We start from the raw sequence: 20,699 nt of genomic DNA on the forward strand, positions 1-20,699 counted from the left end.
AAGCCGCCGGGAGGAGAGGAGACTCCCCTTCCTAATTCCCTCGCTTGCTTGCTTGATCTCTTGAGTCCTCGTGCGGCACAACTGGCGCGGGTCCGGAGGACTCCTAAGGTGACTGGACAAGGACGGACGGACAGCGGCCACGGAAGCCGTGACTACAGCGGCAGTGGTTGGGGGAGGGGCAAGCTTGAGCCCAAACGCCGCCTCAAACCGCCGGCGCGCACTTTACGCACGCGCGGCACGGCCTGCGTAGCGCGCTGACGTGCTGACTTGGCGTTTGTGAGCGCGCGGGAGGTGTGGCGTGCGCAAGGGGCGCGGCCCTGTGCCCGACACGCAGTGTGGGCGGGATCGGGGCGGGCAGTAGAGAGACCGGCCCAATGGAAAAGAGGACCTCCAGCACCCGCCGTCCCGCAGGTCGCCAGGAATTTGGCGGCGTGAGCCCGGGGCGGAGTTTGAGAAAAGGGGTGCGCCCCTTGAGTGGCGCTAAGGGGATTGGTCGGCGTCGAGTGCGGGGGTGGGAAAGGGGAGGGGACTGGAGGGAGGCAGCCCGAAACTGGCTGAAGGGGTTTGGTGGAGCTTGAGGGTAGGGTTTGAGCAGGGGGTGGGATCTGGTGGAAGGAAAGGGGCAGTCCCCCGAGGAGCGGGGGCCCGTTGAAACGTTAGGGGCGGGATCTGGCCAAGTGGAAGGTGCAGGTCCGGCCCGATAAGGGGTGGAGTTAAGTGGATCGTTAAGGGTGGAGTCGGGGCCGGAGCTGGGTCTGGGTCTGGCTGAGTGAAAGGGTGGGTGATTATCCTGGGAGATTAGCTGGAAGGGGCAGATTTGTGAGGGGGTGGGGTCTTGGCGAGGCTTGGAGGAACGAATGAGTCTGGCAATGGGACTTGGGGGAGCGGAAAGGGCGGTGATCAGCTAGAGGGGGCCGGCCCTAGGACGGACTGAGCCCGGGGATTTATTGCTCCGTGAAAGGACAAGACTTTTCGAGGGGAAAGAATAGTGTTAAAGGGGTGGAGCCTAATGGAATGGGCGGGACCAGGTGGACTGGACACCCCAGTGAAAGGAGAGGGCCTTGAAAGGGGCGGAGTTTAGAAGGCGGTGGGGAGTAGGATAACAGAAAGGATGGAGACTCTGTAGGGGGCGGGGCCTGGGTAGGGTCTGGGGTGTGGGGTCCTCAGGGCACTCCAGCCGGTTCGTAGTCATCTCCACCCCACCCCCCAGAACGGCGTCAGGGGTGAAGTCTCCCCGACCATGACCTCCACCGGCCAGGATACCACCACAACCAGGCAGCGAAGGAGTAGGCATAACCCCCATTCGCCCCCCCACGACTCCAGCGTCACGTCGGTGAGGCCCCAGACCTGCCCTGATCCGGGGAGGGGGGCGGGGAGGAGCAGTGAGCCATGCACTGGAATCTGACCCTTCTCTCTGTTTGGCAGAAGCGAGGTGTTAAGAAGGGTGCCTTACTCCACTCCAGTCCTAGTCTGGCAGAGGTAAAGAAGAAAGGCAGAATGAAGAAGCTCACCCAAGCCACAGAGCAAGACCTGATCGTGGGCCTGCAAGGGCTGGTGAGAATGGCCTGGCCTCAATGGATTTAGCCTCCTGTGACAATGAAAACCCTGAGGTTTTCTCTCCTGGACAGTGGGGGGTGTTCCTTCTGACTCGGGCCCTGAACGGATCGGTGTCTCCCTTTTTTTTTTCCCTGCAGGATCTGAACCTTGAGGCCAAGACACTGTCTGGCACGGGCTTGGTGTTCGATGAGCAGCTAAATGAATTCCACTGCCTCTGGGATGACAGGTGAGGCTGCCTTCTCCAGGCTGTCCCCTGACCACACAAATAAACCCATTTAGAGCCCGTTAGCAAGAATGAAGCCATTCTTCTGCTAGCCTAGAGACTGGAAGCAGATGATTTCGAGAGGTGAGGTTTAGGCTTGAAAAGATTCTTTTCATTTGGCCAACACTTACTGAATATGCACTGTGTTCTGGAAGTTGGTGATACAGATGGGTCGGGCCAGACAGACAGAGTCCCTTCTCAAGGAGCCGATAAGTTGACTAGGAGAGCAAATCATCAAACATCCAGCAGCAGTAGGAGGTGTTTAATGAAGGATGACCTCAGACCAGGGGATTCAAGAGTGTTTGATAGAGGACCCTAGACTAGCATCTGGGGTTCACAGAAGGCTTCCTTGAAGAAAGGACATTCATGCAGATGTGGGAGAATTATACCTCCCATTTGCTCACACATTTTGTAATCCATCAGTAAATCCTTTTGGCTCCATTTTGGAAACATATTCAGTACCTGACCTCTCCTCACTGCCTCCACTCAACCACCATCACTCACCTAGTCTTCCCGAGGCCTTTCCCTGGCCCCCCTGCCTCCACCCTCATCCCTCTGTCTGTCCTCCACACGGCAGCCAAAAAAATAATAATAGGTACAAGATCATGTTCTCTTCTTTTTCTTAAATTAGCTTCCAACTGAAATATAGTTGACATAGAGCATTCCATTAGTTATGGTTGTGTTCTCTTTCTCAAAATCCTTCAAAGGCACACCATTGCCCTCAAGGTAAAGTCCATATTCCTCATTCTGGCCTCTAAGGGTCCACGTGATCCGGTGCCACGGCACCTTGGTGACCTCATCAGCCAGTCACTCGCTTCGCTTCATTTCACCCACCCTGGTCCCCCTGCCGTTCTTCCACCAGGCTAGGCACTCAACCAGCTTGGGTCTTTACCGTGGCCATTCTGCTTACTCGTTTCCACCTTCTCCCCTCGCAGTTAACATTCACATCTCAAAGAGACTTTCTCAGAGAGGGCTCTGGCCACTCCCCTTCCCCCACACCTGCTTTCTGAGACATTCCTAGTCCGTGTCATCATTTGTTTGTGACCGCACTTGCGTGTGTCTATCCCCCATCCCAATAGAAGGCTGGTGATGGCAAAAGACTTCATCATTGAGTACATGTCTACCATCTCCCAAGGAGCTAGGGCCACCACAGTAGACAAACAGGACCTCTGCCTTCACGGACATTGCATTTTAGAAGGGAAAGACAGCCAGTGAGTGCTGTGGAGAGACACCGACACAGGAGGGAGAGTGGCAGAAAACGTGGTGGAGGGGAGATAAGTTTTAAATAGGATGGTCAGGAAAGGCCTCACGGATCTTTGAGCAGGGATTGGAAGGTGAGGGAGTAAGCCATGGAGACATCTGAGAGAAGAGTGTTTTAGGCAGGGCGAGGGGCCAGCTGAAAAGTACTCAGTTGGATGGAGGAACAGGGAGAGACCAGTGCAGGAGAAGCAGGGGGAGTGAGGGGAGAGCACTGGAAGACAGCATCTGAGAGGCATCAGGGCCAGTGGTTCCAGGCCTTCAGAGCATGTGGAGGACTTGGCCTTTGCCTCTGCTGGCGATGAGAACCACAAGGAGGTTCTAAGTAGAGGAGGGATGTGATCCGATTTGGGTTTTAGCCAATGCCTGGCTGCTGCGTGGAGGAAGGGGCCGTTGGGGGAGTGGGGGCAGAAGCGGGGAGGCCAGTGAGGAGCTGAGGGCAGGATCGCAGGCAAGAGGTCCTGGTGGCAGCAGTGGGGGTGATAAGGAGAGGGGCAGGCTCTCGATGTATTGCAAGAACAGAGCCAAACAGTCATCATGGTTGACCCCAAAGTCTCTGACATGACCAACTGTTAAAGGTGGATGGGGAAGATGTGTAGGAGCAGAGGGGCCGCTCACCCGTGTCCCTCTGTGTGTGTGTGTCTGGATGTGTTGTCAACCCAGCTTCCCTGAAGGCCCTGAGCGGCTCCATGCCATCAAGGAACAGCTGATCCAGGAGGGCCTTCTGGACCGCTGCGTGTCCTTCCAGGTGAGTCCCCCAGCCGACACCCTGGGTGGGTGGTGGGCAGGAGCTGCCAGAGCCTGGGTGTGGCCAGTGCCTGAGCCCTTTATTCCTTGTGTCTCTCCAGGCTCGTTTTGCTGAAAAGGAGGAGCTGATGTTGGTTCACAGGTGAAGGCTTCCAAGCCTTGTAGAGATGGGGAGGAGGCTTCCCTGAGCCAACCAGGGCAGGCCGGATTCTTTGGGAAGGGATGTCATGGGCTTTGTGGCCTTGAGCAAGTTGCTAAGCCTCTGAATCTCAGGGTCCTCGCCTATCACATGGGAGCTAGCAAACAGAAGTTCCTCGGGAGGGTTCGAGATGTGTTGAGTGCTTAGAATGGTGCCTGCTATGTCATCAGCCCATGAGAGGCTACTGTTATGATAGTCTAGTGTGTAAACAGAGGGTGGGTGTGTGGACAGAGTGCTCGGAGGTCCCCCAGTGGGGGCTTCAGGAACCCAGAGTGAGGACGCCAGGGTGATGTGATTCAAGCTAGCTTGGCAGAGGGGCGATCTGAGCTGAGAAAGAGCAAGTCAGGTGAAGAGGAGAGCTGAGGGAAAGTACAGACAGCTACAGCAGTGTGGCCAACAGCCTGGGGGTAGGATTTATTGTGGTGACAGCACAGGACAAGGGATATTACTGGAAATGAGGCTGGCTAGGGAAGAAGCAGGGAACATGTTCTGTATCACAGCTGTTCCCCGCCCCCCGACCAGATTGACAGTTGAGGGGGTCTGATTTGACCAAGGCTCAGATAGGGAAGAGATGGTGCCCTGACGAGGGCCCAGGAAGGAGACAGGCCCTTGAATCTCCTCTCCTGTGTCCCCAGCCTAGAATACATCGATCTGATGGAGACGACCCAGTACATGAATGAGGGAGAGCTCCGCATCCTAGCAGACACTTATGACTCAGTTTACCTGCATCCGGTATGGATAAGAACTATGAGAGCAGAAGGGTGGTGGCAGTCCTGGGGTTTCCCATCCCCACGCGCACCACATCCTGGGGAGGAGTAATGGAGTGGACAGGGCTGCTCTCTCCCTTACTCCTTCTCTGTCCCCCACTGTCTCTTCAGAACTCATATACCTGTGCCTGTCTGGCCTCAGGCTCTGTCCTCAGGCTGGTGGATGCGGTCCTGGGAAACGAGATCCGGAATGGCATGGCCATCATCAGGTAGGACCTACTAGCATTTGTTTTTTTTTTGTATTTAAAAAAATTCCTCCCTTCAAATGTAAAATGTATTGGTATGGGTGGTATGTTCCCAGGGTCAAGAATCAAAAGATAAAAAAGGGAGCACCAAAAAAGTCTCCCACCCTATCCCCCAGAGCCCTGCTTCCTGTCCTGGAGGTAGTCATTGTAACCAATGACTCACGTGTGCTCCCAGAAACTTTCTGTGCCTATTCGTGGATAAATGCCCTATTTCATCGATGCTAAGATCCACATCTGGTCATCTTGAAATCCAGATTCATCCTACAAACAGTGGTGTCTTAGAATCATTTAGCAGTGTTCTCTGATTTTTTGTTGACACGTGAAATCACTGTACCTCTTAGCATTGTTGGCAACCCGGAACTGGTGAATTGCGGATGATACAGCCTCCCCCGCCCCTTTTTTTTAGCCACAAGTGGTAGTAGCAGTGAACACGTGCATTTTTCACGTCCACATCTTGTTAAGATTTTCTCAAAGGTATATGCTTATACCTTAGACCTGCGTGGAATGCCACAGTGCGAAAGCACAGGAAGTTAGCCAGCCCCCTAGCACTGGGCATTTTGGTCTCCCCCACCCCAAGTCACTGGCCATTTCTAAAACCTGTCACAGTAAATACCATTATCCATTTAGAAACATTGTCATTTCACCCTTTTTGTTAACATGGGCTGTGGGCTGAGTCTCCAGGAACAGGACGGGTGTGAGGCTGTATGTGTTGATAATTTTTACTTTATTTGGTTTTTTTTTTTTTTTTTGTATTTCAATTCCAATTTAGTTAACCTACGGCATTCTGTTAGTTTCACTTGTATCACATAGTGACAAAAACGTGGAATACTTCACGGATTTGCATGTTGCCCTTCTGCAGGGGCCATGCTAATCTCTGTTTTGTTCCAGTCTTAGTGTATGTGCTGCCAAAGTGAGCACTATCCATTGATAACTCCCATGAACATTACCAAATTTCCTTTGGGTAGAGAGCAGTAGACCAGGGGTGGAGGTCTGGGGTCCCCGTTACTCAGTTCCTGGCCGATTGGCAGACATCGGCACTGGGTACGTTAGTGGTCTAGAATTGGAGAGCAGGGGAGAGTCTGCCTCTGTAGAGGAGGATCTCCCCCCACAATCTGTGGCCTCCCGTATCCTGCCTAGGCCTCCCGGACACCACGCCCAACATAGTCTTATGGATGGATATTGCATGTTCAACCATGTGGCCGTGGCTGCCCGCTACGCTCAAAAGAAGCACGCCGTTCAGAGGTCAGCAGCAAGCCACAGGGCGGGTGTGATGGGGGTGGCGCAGGGTAGGGTGTCCTGGCCTGGGCCCTTCCCCCCCCCCCAGGATGCGCCTTGACGCTCTTCTATAGTACCCACCTCCCCCACCCCATCCTCCTCACAGGGTCCTTATCGTGGACTGGGACGTGCACCATGGTCAAGGAACACAGTTTGCCTTTGACCAGGACCCCAGGTATGCTCCAAGTGCCACCTTTGATGCTAGACTCCCAGCCACCCCCCGCCTTTATGGGCCCAACCAGAAGGGGCCCGGGAAGGAAGGGAAGGCATTCAGATTCATTGGGCCCACCTCTGAACCGGGTTCTGTGCTGTTCCCTGCATGTCTGCATTGTCACTTAATTTCACTCCGAGACAGGGTCTCTGGGGTTCCCCATTTTACAGATGGGGGAACCAAGGCTTACAGCTCACAAGGTCACACAGAGAAGTGGGAGAGATGAGATAGGAGCCCCCAGGTACTTGGAGATCTTGTTCACCTGTTGACCTTGGAGCTGGAGTGAACTTCAAATGACTATTTTTCTGATTAGGACAATTGCAAAGTGTTTGTTTAAACAAAATTGAACAATACAGAAATGTCTAAAGCAGTGAGTCTCCTGTAATTCCCATCACCTCCAAATAACTAATTGATAGTTTAGGTTATATTCTGACAGAATCTGAATATTCAGTGTTATCACTAACACACTAGCCTAATGAGACAATCCTCTCTATGTTCTTCGGAAGCTTGCTTTTTCCATTTAACAGCACTTCGTGGACACCTCTCCACATTAGTGCCTCTAAAAAACCACCAGTGTCCCACTGTATGGCTGTACCTCTGGTTGTTTAGCCCCAGGACACTGATGGAGTTTTCTCGTTTTTGCTAGAACAGACAGTTCTATGGGGAAAATATATAATTTTATATATTTTATAATCTGTAGTTTAAAAATATGTAACTTTGCACTTCTGCGAGTATATGTAGAGGATGGCTTTCCAATAGTGGATTGCTGCGTGGCGGGGGGGGGTCAACGTGCTTTTTTTTTTTTTAATTTAAATTCAGTTAGCCAACATATAGTACATCGTTAGTTTTTGATATAATGTTCAATGAGTCCTTAAGTGGCATATACCAGACTTCCTCCAGAAAAGTGGTACCCGCTTCCCCTTCCTGCAGAAAGTAATTGAGCAAGTCCTTGTCAGTAGGGACACTACTAGGTAGTTGTTTGATCCAGCCTTCTGTCAAACCGACTGCATAGAATCCCTTTGTTCCCCGTGGATCCTGAGTTCCCACGGCCCATTATTTCATCTGAGTTGGCTATTCTCTAGACACAGCTTTGTTATTTTCCAGCATTCAATGTTGCTGACAGATGTCTGCTTTGTATTCCTTTCTGAGTAATCTGTTTCCTTCTCCAAAGGTTTTCTTTAGTCTCTTCTTTCCATCCCTGGTGTTCTGAACTCTCACCCTGGCCCCTTCATTCCACTTAGCAGTGGTTAGACGTTTTACCTCTGAAGACTCGGGCCCTTCTTAAGTCCCTGGACACATTCTTCTTTGATGCTTTCTTCCACTGTATTCTACTGTACATATTCTGCCTGGTCTCTTGTGTTGTATTCTCTCGTGTTTTCTTCTCCCTTTTGCTCTGTGTCCTGGGGGATTTCCTCAGCTATACCTTGAAGACCTTCCATTGAATTATGTATTTAGACATTCTTTTCATCTCCAAAAGCACTTCTGTCTGTTTCTACGCCCCCTCATTCCTCAGCTTGTTTTTAGAGAGGAGTCATTAGAAGTGCTTCAAGTTTTCCTTGGTGTGGGATGCCTGGGTGGCTCAGTCGTTAAGCATCTGCCTTCGGCTCAGGTCATGATCCCAGAGTCCTGGGATGGAGCCCCATATCTGGCTTCCTGCTCAGCAGGGAGCCTGCTTCTCCCTCTCCCTCTGCTGGTCACTCTGCCTACTTGTGCTCTCTCTCTGTCAGATAAATAAGTAATAATAATAGTAATAAATCTTGATGTTTTCTTCGGTTTGCCTCAGCTGTCTAGCAGTTCTTGCTTGGCATTCATACCAAATATAGCGCCGTGGCATGTGGCTGTCTTGGGCCAGCTCTGCTGGGGCGCACAGGAGTCTGTTTCCTGAAAGATGTTTCCCTGGGGTGGGGGCAGAAAATGTCTACTGATAGGTCTCAACCTGTCATGTTGAGATGACATGCATTAGATGGGGTCCTGTCAAATGCCAGTTAAAAGGCAGGGGATCTCTTCTTGAGATGGTATCTCTCTTTTTTTTTTTTTTAAACCCTCTACCTCACCAAACATTGGTTAGTTTTACCTATCTTCTTCAAATCTAGCTTTTGGCCTTTTTGGCCATCTCCATTGTTCTAGTGTTTATTTTTTTAAAAAGATTTGTTTATTTATTTTGGGGCAGGAAGAGAGAGAGTGAGCGGGGTGGGGGGGTTGCTGAGAGAAACTCAAGCCCACTTTGTGCTGAGTGCAGAGCCTGATGCCGGGCTCGATTCCATGACCCTGCGATTATGACCTGAGCCAAAATCAGGAGTTAGATGCTCAAATGACGGCAGTGCCCGTAGTGTTTATTTTTTTATACTTCATTTTTTTTGTTTTGTTTTGTTTTTCTCTTTTTTATTAGTCTCTCGCTCCTGTGTTATTTTGTCCATTTCTGGCTTCTTGAATGCTTCAACATTTATCAACTCAAGTGGCCAGTCTAGTTTCATTTGGACCTCCCATCACTGCCATCCTTCTATAATATTTTGAAATTAATCCCAGATTACTGTATCATTTTTTTCTGTAAATATTCTTGAACATCTCTCTAAAAGAGGAAACATTTTAAATTAAAAAAAAGCATATCTAGGGGCGCCTAGGTGGCTCAATGGGTTAAAGCCTCTGCCTTCGGCTCAGGTCATGATCCCAGGGTCCTGGGATCAAGCCCCACATCGGGCTCTCTGTTCCACGGGGAGCCTGTTTCCTTCTCTCTCTGCCTGCCTCTCTGCCTACTTGTGATCTCTGTCTGTCAAGTAAATAAATAAAATCTTTGAAAAAATAAAAATAAAAAAAATAAAAATTAAAAAAGCATAACCATAGTATCGTCTCTAAGCAAATTAACAAGAATTCCCTAACGTCATGAATCATTCTTTTTCTTTTAATAAATGCATTGGAAGCTATCACTGTGTTCTTTGACGGATATGTTATTGACGATATGCACGGATATGAAGAATTATGAATATATATATTCTTTCTTATGAATAAGAATGTATAATTGGGGGAAAAAAACATTTATCCATGCCCTTCAATCTCCTAGCTCTCCATCCCTGGGGCTCTTAACTCCATCAGCAGGGTCCTGGGTGGACACATTGATCAGGCCTTAAAATACTACTACAAAGATGATAGAAACAGGTAAACCAAGGCTAAATGGTAAAAAGAAACAAGGAAATCTAGTGAATGGGTCATTCAGTGAATTGGCCATTCAGAATCGATTTTGTGTGCATTGACCTGGATCTGCCCTTGATTTCTCAGAAGGGAAACCTCAGCTCATCTTGGGGACCCTCCCTCACCTGCTAAGCATGAGAGAGGGTCCCATGGGGCCCCTGGAGCCTCAAAGACTATTTCCTAGAGATTTATTGAAGTTTCTAATTGCCTGACATCCTTTCTTTCCTTCTCCATCTTTCTGGGATGATGCATGTTTAAACTTCCTCTTACTGTCTTTTGACTGGGATTGTGGGAGAGCAAGGAGGTGAACCTGTACTATCAGTGCACCATTCTTCCCCTGGAAATCAGTGGAACTTATTTTAAAACTTTGTGCTGGGGCACCTGGGCAGCCCAGTTAATTAAGCATCAGACTCTTGATTTCAGCTCAGGTCATGACCTCAGAGTCATGAGATAGAGCCCCGTGTCAGGATCCTCAGGCTCTGGGCTGGGCTTGGAGCCTGCTTGGGACTCTCTCTCTCCCTCTTCCTCTGCCCTTCTCTTTCCCTCTCTCTCTAAAATAAAAATAAATAAATCTTTCAAACAAATAAAATTACCTCCTACCTTTGCTTTATAAACTTAGTTTCCTTCGGTGTTTGTTCTTCCACTGGCTCTGGTGACTCTCATGGGGTAGGCCTTCTTCAAATGTTTTCTTCATTCCTTTCTTCCCCTGATGGTCATCTTTCTGTTCTACTCTGCGTTTCTCTTCCTCTACTGGTAAGTTAACTTACTAAAGAAAAAAAAATGTTTAGAACCGATATTTATCAGAGTCAAAAGTAAACCCATCATCTCCCACCTACTCAAGACCAGAGCTTTCACATGGGTTCCAAGATGCTTTTCTTTGATTTTAAAAATCTTTCTATATCACTTGCATCAGATTTCACAACCACATTTTCAGCATTTATTCAAATGTCACTAAGTTGGTCTGGATTTATTGCTTACCACTATTTCTTGCATTTTCCTAAAAAAGAAAAAAAAAGATAAAACTGCTGCCTTTTAATTCTTTCTGGAACGAGATGGGGAGTGGATGAACAGATGGATGAATGGATGGTTGAGAGTTTATTCATTTTGACTGCCCCCATCAAATATATTTGTTTATTTGTGAGAGAGACTGAGAGAGAGCGCATGCGTGCACATTCACAAGCAGGGAGAGCAGCAGGCAGAGGGAGAAGCAGGCTCCCCTCCTGAGCAAGGAGCCCAATGTGGGACTCCATCCCAGGGATGGAGTCATAACCTAATGGGATCATAACCTGATGGGATCATAACCTGAACCCTAGGCAGATGCTTAACCGACTGAGCCACCCAGGCATCCCCCTGCTGGGCCTTCTTTCAGAACATGGACCTTCATGTCTTTTCAGCGTCTGTTCCATCTATCTGTCCTCACTGCTCTGAGTACGCAGTTTCTCACCTACAAAATACAAGTAGTAGAGGTGCCTTGTAAGGTATTGGAGGGAAGGAACAGGTCCCCTTACCCCCCACCTTTGAGTCTTCCCACATCCTTCAGGGGAAGCACTAAGTTCTCCAGCCTGGTCTGCTGCTCTTTGCCACCTTAGCCAGATCCTGCCAGCTAAGAGCTGTGTGCCCCCTGGTGGGCCTCCAACATCACAGGATTCATCCTGCCACCATCACCTTGGTGGTGGAGGCACGTGGGCAGGCTGGTATGATTTTGAGTCCCCCACAGGGCCAGGAACCCTCTGGGCCTGGGATGGACAGACCCCATAGCTGTCAGGGTCTCAGAGCTGGCATGGAGGAGGGCAGGAGTGTTCTCCAAGGGAGGCATGCCAGTGAGTGAGTGGGTGAACGAGTGAGGGAAGTAATGGATAAATGGGAGAATTTGTGAATGGGCAGGTGCAGACGTTGGTGACTAAACAGAAGAATGAATGGATGCAGGAGATAAAGGGTTAATGGGGAGATTAATGAGAGAATGAACGAGTGGTTGAGTAAATTGGGAGCTGTGGCTTGGGGCATCTGGGATCATTGACTCTTCAAGGCCCCCACCTCTTTTTTTCTCCTTTCTCCCTCCAGCGTCCTCTATTTTTCCATCCACCGCTACGAGCAGGGTCGGTTCTGGCCCCACCTGAAGGCCTCTAACTGGTCCACCGTAGGTTTTGGCCGAGGCCAGGGATATACCATCAATGTGCCTTGGAACCAGGTCAGTGTCGGCCTCTCCTTTGCCCCGGAAGTTAGGCCCACCCCTGCCCTTCAGCCAGAGGGCAGAACATCCCCATCGTGCCTCTCTGTCCGCAGGTGGGGATGCGAGATGCCGACTACATTGCTGCTTTCCTGCACCTCCTTCTGCCAGTCGCCCTTGAGGTCCTGGGGGTCTGGGGTGTGTTGGGACAGGAGCGATGTTGAGGGTTGGGCCGTGAGGGCAAGTGGCCTCATGTAGTCCCTTTCCCCCTCAGTTCCAGCCCCAGCTGGTCCTGGTGGCCGCTGGATTTGATGCCCTCCAAGGGGACCCCAAGGTAAGGCGGGCTCCCTGGGGTGGTACATGGGCAGAAGGGAGTTTGTACGGAGCCAGGCTGATCCTCCACGTCCGCCCCCTCCCAGGGTGAGATGGCCGCTACTCCAGCAGGGTTTGCTCAGCTAACCCACCTGCTCATGGGTCTGGCAGGAGGCAAGCTGATCCTGTCTCTGGAGGTGAGTGACTCACGTTGTGTGTCAGCCGTGGATCCAGGAGGACATTAGAACAAAGCTTTCAGGTCAGGCAGGAGTTCCTGTCCCAGCATTTCTACTCACTAACTGGACAACCTCCTCCAAGTCACTGAACTTCCTCGTGCTCCTGCTTCCCTTGGGTGAAACAGTCGCCACAATCATGGCGATGGCCTTGTAGCACTGCTCAGTGACTGAAACGGAAGTCCCCCTTCAAATTCCTCATTGCTTGATATGTAGTCAGCACCATTAGTAGTAGTATTACTGTTCTTCCCTGGTAACACCTGGTTCTCCCCTGACCACCCCCTCACACTCCTTTCCCAGGGTGGCTACAACCTCCGTTCCCTGGCTGAGGGCGTCAGCGCCTCCCTCCACACCCTTCTGGGAGACCCTTGCCCCATACTGGAGTCTCCTGGTGCCCCCTGCCCAAGGTGAGCCCTGGTGGAGGAGGAGAAAAGTGGGACCCCCGCTGCCCAGGGCAGTTTGGTCACATTTCCCCTCCCCTGCCCTCTAGTGCCCAGACGTCCCTGTACTGTGCTCTGGAAGCCCTGGAGCCCTTCTGGGAGGTCCTTGTAAGATCAGGTAGGAGGCAGGGAGGGGGCCAGGTGGGGAGTCAAGCATGGAATGAACCCTTGGGAGAGAGACTCTTCCAGACCCTCCTCAGACTTTCCTGGGCCCCCCTTGGTGGGGAAGGTCAGGCCTTCTCTCTCACACTAGACCCTGGTTTCACGCCTCCCGCCCCTTTCACGTTGGGGTAAACGGAGTTCCAGAGTATTCCAGGGATCCAGGATAGGGGAACAAGGTGAATGTGGCCTCCCCTTACAGCTGAGACCCTGGAGGAGGACTTTCTGGAGGAAGAGAACGTGGAGAAGGAAGAAGAAGGACCGTGGCAGCTCCCAGCGCTCGCAATCCCAACGTGGCCCGTGCTACAGGCTCGCACGGGGCTGGTTTATGACCAGCGGATGATGGGTCACTACAACTTGTGGGACAAGTATGCAGTCAGAGGGCCATCGGCTAAGTGGACAGGGAGATACCTCCCCCTTCCTCAAGCACTAAGCCCTGCCTCTGGTTCCTGCCCCCTCCTTCCCCAGCCACCACCCAGAGATGCCTCAGCGAGTCTTTCGGATCATGCGCCGTTTGGAAGAACTGGGCCTTGCGGGACGCTGCCTTACGTTGCCCACTCGTCCCGCCACAGACGCAGAACTGCTCACCTGCCACAGGTCAAACCCCCCCAACTCTTGTGCTTGGGGTGGGATGGGGCCTCAGGGCACACCTGCCACCACCCCCCGGGGGGAGGGGCTGGAAGCACCTGACCCCTGTGCCCCACCTGTGCCTCCAGTGCTGAGTACGTAGGTCGACTGCGGGCCACAGCGAAGATGAAAACCCGGGAGCTGCACCGCGAAGGCTCCAACTTCGACTCCATTTACATCTGCCCGGGCACCTTTGCCTGTGCGCAGCTGGCCACTGGCGCCGCCTGCCGCCTGGTGGAGGCCGTGCTGGCCGGAGAGGTACCTCCCCCGTGGGGGTGGGGCGACGATCTGGGAAAGTTGGGGGGCGGAGAGGGGGGCTCTGGGAGGGCAGGGCTGGGCCAGAGGGGCCTGGGGAGGAGGACCCCTGCTCCCGGGAGGCCTTGCTTACTGGCCAGTGCAGTGGGGGAATGGGGGCTGGGAGCCCCTAGCAGCGGGGGGGCAGTGGCAGGGACGGAAGGAGAGAATAAAGGGGAGAGAAAGCCATGAGGGCAGGTGGTCTAGTCTTTGCTTCCTGCTCCTCCCCCAGGTTTTGAATGGTGCTGCTGTGGTGCGGCCCCCAGGACACCATGCTGAGCGGGATGCAGCGTGTGGTTTTTGCTTTTTCAACTCTGTGGCTGTGGCTGCTCGCCATGCCCAGGCCATCAGTGGGCATGCACTGCGGTGAGAGCTCCCTGGGCCACCCCCTCCACCACTACCAGCCCAGTGCTTACTCAGCAGGCCCCTTGGGGCAGCCCTCCCAGGACTTACCCAGAAACACGGAAGAGTACAGTTGCTCGGCACTTCCCCAGAAGAGGTCCCAGGATCTAGCCCTACAGTGCTTACCCAGATAGCAGCCCCAGATTGTGGCACCAGGCAGTTATAAATCAACATCCAGGGTCCCCCTGCTCCTTCATTTCTGGCCTCCGACGGCTGTTGTGAATTCAGGGTCCAGGGCCTCAGTGCTTCCTTCAGAATACCCAGTATCTGGCTCCCCACATTTACCCATGGGGGGACAGGGGGTCTGGCTCTGAGCACTTGCTTGGGCCCACAGTGAAGACCTCAGGACCCCGGCTCTGGCTTTCACCCTTCCTCTGATAGGCCCCACCAACCTGTCACCCACTGCTTTCCCCAGGGACCCAGAGTTTTGCCACCAGCAGTAAATGCCCCCACAGACAGTCCCCAGGGCTCCAGGCCCTGCCCTCCTCCCGGGTGGGCCAGTGTCCCAGGTCACTGAGGAGCCATTCCCTCCCCCAGGATCCTCATAGTGGACTGGGACGTCCATCACGGTAATGGCACTCAGCACATATTTGAGGAAGACCCAAGGTGAGGAGCTGGGGCGGGTGGCGGGGTGTGGTCCGGGAAAGGGGGGCAGCCAGCCTTAGGGGTGCTGGGGGCCACTAACTGGCCACGGTCCCCCTTCCCGGCAGTGTGCTGTACATCTCCCTGCACCGCTATGATCACGGCACCTTCTTCCCCATGGGGGATGAGGGTGCCAGCTGCCAGACGGGCCGGGCTGCGGGCACTGGCTTCACTGTCAATGTGGCGTGGAATGGGCCCCGCGTGGGCGACGCCGACTACCTGGCTGCTTGGCATCGTCTGGTGCTCCCTGTTGCCTACGAGGTACAGTACAGGCTGTACGTGGCAGTGACTGCGTGGGTGACCGCGGGCCCACACATGTCCCATGGGTGGCTGTGGTGATGCCTGTGGGGGGGTTGTGATTCAGCGATGGCCTTGGCCCATTCCCACCTCTGCAGAGTGGCTCTCCGTGGCTGCCCTCTCTGTGTGCGACCATCAGGGACTTTCGGGCATGGGGGAGGCGGCCCCGCATGCCTGCCAGCTCTGTGGAATGGCGTGTGCCAGGCTGGGAGGAGTTGGAGTACGTGTGTGAGGCCACACACATGGCTCTTGGCCGCTGCCGTTTCTCTCTCTGACGGCTGGGACACCGTCTGTCACTACACATTGCTCTCTCAGCAACAGCTGGTGTGTGGCTTTGTGCGTGTGGGAGGGTGTGCGTGACAGGCCTCTCTCTGGCCGTCTGCTGTGGCTGTGTGTGTGTCTGTGTTGGGTAGTGACCCGTCTGTCCTTGCCTGACTGCGTGGGGGCCTATAGGTGACTGCCTTCACTGTGTGCACTGCGTGTGTGTGTGTGAGAGAAAGAGACAGACAGACAGAGAGACTGTTGTGACTGTGGGTAATGGCATGTGTAGGATTGTGTCTTTGCAGGGGTCGCTGTGGCTTACTGTCCCCTCTGTGAGATACTATTTTGTGTGCGTGTGATGAGCATGAGGTCAGTTCAGTCTGTATGCTGCTGTCTGATCGTATATGGATATGTGATCATTTTCTGGGTGGCACTTGCATTGTTACCTTCTGCGATGGAAGTGTGCACGCACCTCCCTTTGGCACTGTTTATATAAATTCACATATGTCCCATGTCACCGGCTCCTGACATCTAAGTCTCTATGTTGCCCGTCTCTGCTTCATGTCCCCATCTGTCCATTTCTAGAAATGTCTCCATGTCTCTGTGTCACATCTCCAAGTCTCTGTTCGGTGTGTTTGCATCTCTGTTGATCTGTCTCAGTGTCTCTGTGTCTCTGCGACCCTGAGTCTATCCTGTCTCCATGTCCTCCCCTTGCTGTCTTCATGGCTCTAGTCTTGTGTCCCCCGGCCTGCAATTGTCCAGCTCTCTGACTTACGTCTGTGTGCATCTCGGGTGCCTTCACGTGCTGGCTACCCAGGCCTCTGCACTCACGCCCATGTGTCTCTTCTCTCCCTGCCTCAGTTTAACCCGGAACTGGTGCTGGTCTCAGCTGGCTTTGACGCCGCACGGGGCGACCCGCTGGGAGGCTGCCAGGTGTCGCCCGAGGGCTATGCCCACCTCACCCACCTGCTGATGGGCCTTGCCAACGGCCGCATCATCTTAATCCTTGAGGTAACCTGCTCAGTTCCTCTTCCTACGGTGGAGGGGTGGTTTGGAAGGCTTGAAGTCCTGCCCTCTCAGCTGGCTGGCGGAGACACTCGAGGCAATTTCCTAAACTCAGCTTTGAGTGTCCCCGCCTGGGACTGTTGGCACGTACCGGGCATTTATCCTAACACCGGCTTAACAGCTTTCCCTGAGTGCTGAGTACATGCCATTCGCTCTTCCCAGCACGTCGTGTGTGTTATAAATTCACTTACTTGACGAAGCAGCCTGCTAAGGTAGAGTCTGCCGGCCTTGGCATTTTCCTCTCTCAAGAGCAGGGAAACTGTAGAGCACAGCGAGCTGTAGTGACTTGCCCAAGGTCACACACTCAGTAATGGCGGAGCCGGGGCTTGAGCCCAAGCAGCCCGACTCTGGCGTCTAAGTTTTTTCCACTACCTGAGCCACCTCTAGCAAGCTCCCCAGACAAAGCAAACTCATGGACCTCTTGGAAGTCACTCAGTGCCCCTGTCACCCCCCCCGTGCCTCAGTTTCCTCATCTGTAAGAGGGGATTGGCTACGCATGGAGCGGTGCCTGGCATGTGGTAGGCCTGTCTCAGTAGTTTCTTATCATCATGAGTCATCGCACACGGCTCAAACCCTCTCGGCCACCTTACGTGCTGCTGTTTTCACCCCTGAGCAGATAAGGCCAGTTGCCAGCAGAGTTTAATTGGCTGCTCTCAGATCCCACAGTGGTCCCGGGGCTGCTTGTGGGAGGCCAGGGCGGTGGTGGAGAACATGAACTCTTCCATCCCACGGCCTAGCTCCCAAGCCCAGCACTGCCTCCCATCAGCCTTAGGGCCTCAGACGCATGATCTAACTACTCAGAGCCTCAGTTTCTTTTTTTTTTAAAGCTTTATTATTTCACAGAGATCACAAGTAGGCAGAGAGGCAGGCAGAGAGAGAGGAGGAAGCAGGCTCCCTGCTGAGCAGAGAGCCTAATGTGGGGCTCGATCCCAGGGTCCTGGGATCATGACCCGAGCTGAAGGCAGAGGCTTTAACCCACTGAACCACCCAGGCGCCCCTGAGCCTCAGTTTCTTTATCTGTAGAAAGAGCAGAGACTTGGGTTCCTAAAAAGTGTGAGACAAGGAGGTCCTCGTGCGGATAGAGCACATGTGGTTGTGAAGATGAAGAGAGTCGACACACATGAAACGCTCACAACAGGGTCTGGCGCACAGCAAGGGCTCCACGCATGTCTGCTGTTACTCATGTCACCCTCCAGCAAGGGATCCACGCATGTCCGCTGTTACTCATGTCACCCTCAGTGTTAACTGTAATTGTGGTAGTTATTCCCTTGCACTTGACCTCCTAATTTCTCTCACTCAACAGCCACTCCACACGGTGGGTGCTGCCCATCTGACAGGTGGCACTTCTCCTCACTTGTCCTCATCTGCCAGACTTGCAGGGCCACGAAGGGGGATTGGGAGGCAAAACATCTTGCCTCCCAAATTCCATGAGGACCCCCCCATCATACCTTTTCCTCCCCTTTTTCTTAACAAAGGGTGGCTATAACCTGACATCTATCTCGGAGTCCATGGCTGCCTGCACCCGTTCCCTCCTTGGGGACCCGCCACCACTGTTAACCCTGTCGCGGCCCCCACTCTCAGGGGCCCTGGCCTCCATCACTGAGACCACCCACATCCATCGCAGATACTGGCGCAGCTTGCGGGTCATGAGTGAGCAGGCGTGGGCAATGGGGGGTCACTGGGGGGCTTGGGAGAGGGCAGGGATCAGAGGCAGGATGAGGGAGAACACCCGTACTCAAGGATCTCCCTCCCATGGTTCCAGAGGTTGAAGACAAGGAGGGACCATCCAGTTCTAAATCGATCACCAAGAAGGTGACCCAGCCAGCCGACCATGGGTCAGGTGTGGGGATGACCGCACCAGACGGGAATATTCCAGATACAGACGCAGGGAAGCCTACCTCAGCATCACCCGTGGCAGCATCCACTCCAGACCAAGCTAAGTCGGAGACCACTGTAGTGGAGTTCAGCCAGGACCAAACCTCGGAGGCTCCCACCAGGGAAGACACCGCAGACCAGACCCCCTCAGAGGCAGCCACAGGAGAGGCTGCGGTGGACCAGACTCCTTCAGAGGCAGCCACGGAAGGAGCCACACTGGACCAGACCCCCTCAGAGGAAGCTGTGGGGGGAGCTGAGATGATCCCAACCCCTCCAGCCTTATGTACTGACAACCAGACTCCTCCAGCCTCCCCTGCACAAGGAGCGACAACCCAAATATCCCCCAGTAAGCTGACGGAGAATCTCAGGACCTTGGACCTAAACAGCGAGGCTCAGGTAAGACCCACCACACCCAGGTAGGGGGGAAGAAGGGGCAAGAACCTGGCCTCTCAGATGCGTCTCTTACCCCTGTGCATCCAGGAGGCAGCAGACTCTCAGATCCCGGAAGACGAGAGGCTGCTAGGAGAGGCAGCAGGAGGTCAGGACAGGGATGCTTCTGGGCTGACTCAGAGCTTTGGGGAGCATGCTGACGCTGACCAGGTGAGCTCAGGGCTCAGGGAGAAGACCGTGGCGTCCTCCTCTTGCCCGTACGTGCCTCCAGGTAGGAGCATGTGGTATAGAGACACATAACAGGGAGATGGAGTTCCTAGCTGACTCAGCGTCACCCACTTCAGGTCATGCTTTATGCTGTGACACCGCTGCCCTGGTGTCCCCATTTGGTGGCAGTATGTCCTGTCCCTGAATCGGGCCTGGACGTGACCCAGCCTTGTCGGGACTGTGGAACCCTCCAGGAGAACTGGGTGTGTCTGTCTTGCTATCAGGTAGGCAGCAGCGGAAGGGGGTGGGGCGGAGGTCAGCCCACAAGCTGACTGCTGGCAGCTGCTGACCCCCCCCCAACACTCCGTCCCCAATCTCAGGTCTACTGTGGCCGTTACGTTGGTGCCCATATGCTCCAACACCATGAAGTCTCAGGACACCCGCTGGTCCTCAGCTACATCGACCTGTCTACCTGGTGTTACAACTGTGAGGCTTATGTCCACCACCAGGTGGGTCCTGGGCAGCCCCGAGAATGCACGCACACACACGCCCTCACACACGCACCTTCGGGCCGGGGTAAGGGGCGATCGGAGATTCCAGGAGAAGGGTTGTCAAGGCCTGGTGTGGGAGAGCCCCCTGGCTGAGGTACAGGGGTTCTCACTCTAAGTCACCCCCTCTCGCCTCCTCAGGCTCTCCTGGATGTGAAGAATGCTGCTCACCAGAACAAGTTTGGGGAGTGCATACCTCACTCACTCTAAATGTCAGAATGTGCTCCCCTTCTCCGTCTTCTGAGGACCTGGATGAGGGCAGCGTCACTCCATCCCATCCTGAAGATACTTTTCACCTCCCCAAGGGTGCCAATTTCAGCATAAATACTTGTAAGAGGACTGTGATGATCAGTTGTAAATCTCCCTCTGCCCACTGCCTGTTTGAGGGACTCCCATCTACTCTGCCCTGGAAGGAAAGGGGGGGCAGTTCAGTGGTCCCAAGAGGGGGCTGATAACATGAAGCTGATACTTTGGAGGGAGGGGAATGAACTGACAATATATGGCAGAGTTCCATTTGTAATAAAGGAACAAGCTGTTACAAAACCTGTAGAGAGCCTTTTGATCTTTTTTTTTTAAGATTTTATTTATTTATTTGACAGACAGAGATCCCAAGTAGGCAGAGAGGCAGGCAGAGAGGGAGGAGGAAGCAGGCTCCCCGCTGAGCAGAGAGCCGGATGCAGGGCTCCATCCCAAGACCCTGGGATCATGACCTGAGCCAAAGGCAGAGGCTTTAGCCCACTGAGCTACCCAGGCGCCCCGAGAGCCTTTTGATCTTAAGTGGGTGAAGAAACCCACACCCCTGGCCAACCCCTGGTCTGATGATTAATGAAGGAATGAGGGCATGGGACTCTATCAGGTCAACCCCTGCCCATCCAGTGTCCAGAAAACTGACTGGCAGTCGGGCAGGCAGCTCGACCGGCTCGACTGTAGATTAAATGGTGGAATTCTGGAACAAATGAGTGCCTGCCTTAGAAATAGCCTCACAGCCAGTCCCGGCTACACCCTGGGCTGAGAAGGCAAGACGGCTATCAGGAAGTAGCCCCCCCCAGGCCTCAGTCTCCCTATCTGTCTTTT

General features: G+C 53.4%; 1 protein-coding gene across 3 annotated transcripts; it reads left to right on the top strand.

Annotated features, from left to right (window-relative positions):
- LOC111150520 (histone deacetylase 6) lies at positions 1-20,174 on the top strand. Of its 3 annotated transcripts, none has more exons than XM_022508011.1 (29): positions 1-108; positions 1,211-1,333; positions 1,426-1,554; positions 1,695-1,783; positions 3,740-3,824; positions 3,925-3,965; positions 4,658-4,754; positions 4,901-4,998; positions 6,172-6,276; positions 6,416-6,484; positions 11,768-11,894; positions 11,990-12,055; positions 12,148-12,207; positions 12,293-12,382; positions 12,719-12,825; positions 12,909-12,976; positions 13,220-13,385; positions 13,486-13,614; positions 13,734-13,902; positions 14,171-14,304; positions 14,878-14,946; positions 15,051-15,243; positions 16,402-16,551; positions 18,081-18,255; positions 18,368-18,876; positions 18,961-19,080; positions 19,215-19,361; positions 19,458-19,586; positions 19,767-20,174. In XM_022508011.1, the coding sequence occupies exons 2-29, from the start codon at positions 1,241-1,243 to the stop codon at positions 19,833-19,835; spliced, it is 3,483 nt and encodes a 1,160-aa protein (XP_022363719.1). In that variant the 5' UTR covers positions 1-108; positions 1,211-1,240; the 3' UTR covers positions 19,836-20,174. The 3 variants fall into 3 exon arrangements, with proteins under 3 accessions (XP_022363719.1, XP_022363721.1, XP_022363720.1); XM_022508013.1 differs by having other exon boundaries at positions 80-108; positions 1,429-1,554; XM_022508012.1 differs by lacking the exon at positions 1-108 and adding an exon at positions 740-777.
- The last annotated feature ends 525 nt before the right edge of the window (positions 20,175-20,699 follow it).

The sequence above is a fragment of the Enhydra lutris genome, unplaced genomic scaffold, assembly GCF_002288905.1.
Source record: "Enhydra lutris kenyoni isolate GAN:26980312 unplaced genomic scaffold, ASM228890v2 scaffoldscaffold23, whole genome shotgun sequence".
In the NCBI taxonomy this organism is placed as follows: Eukaryota; Metazoa; Chordata; class Mammalia; order Carnivora; family Mustelidae; genus Enhydra; species Enhydra lutris.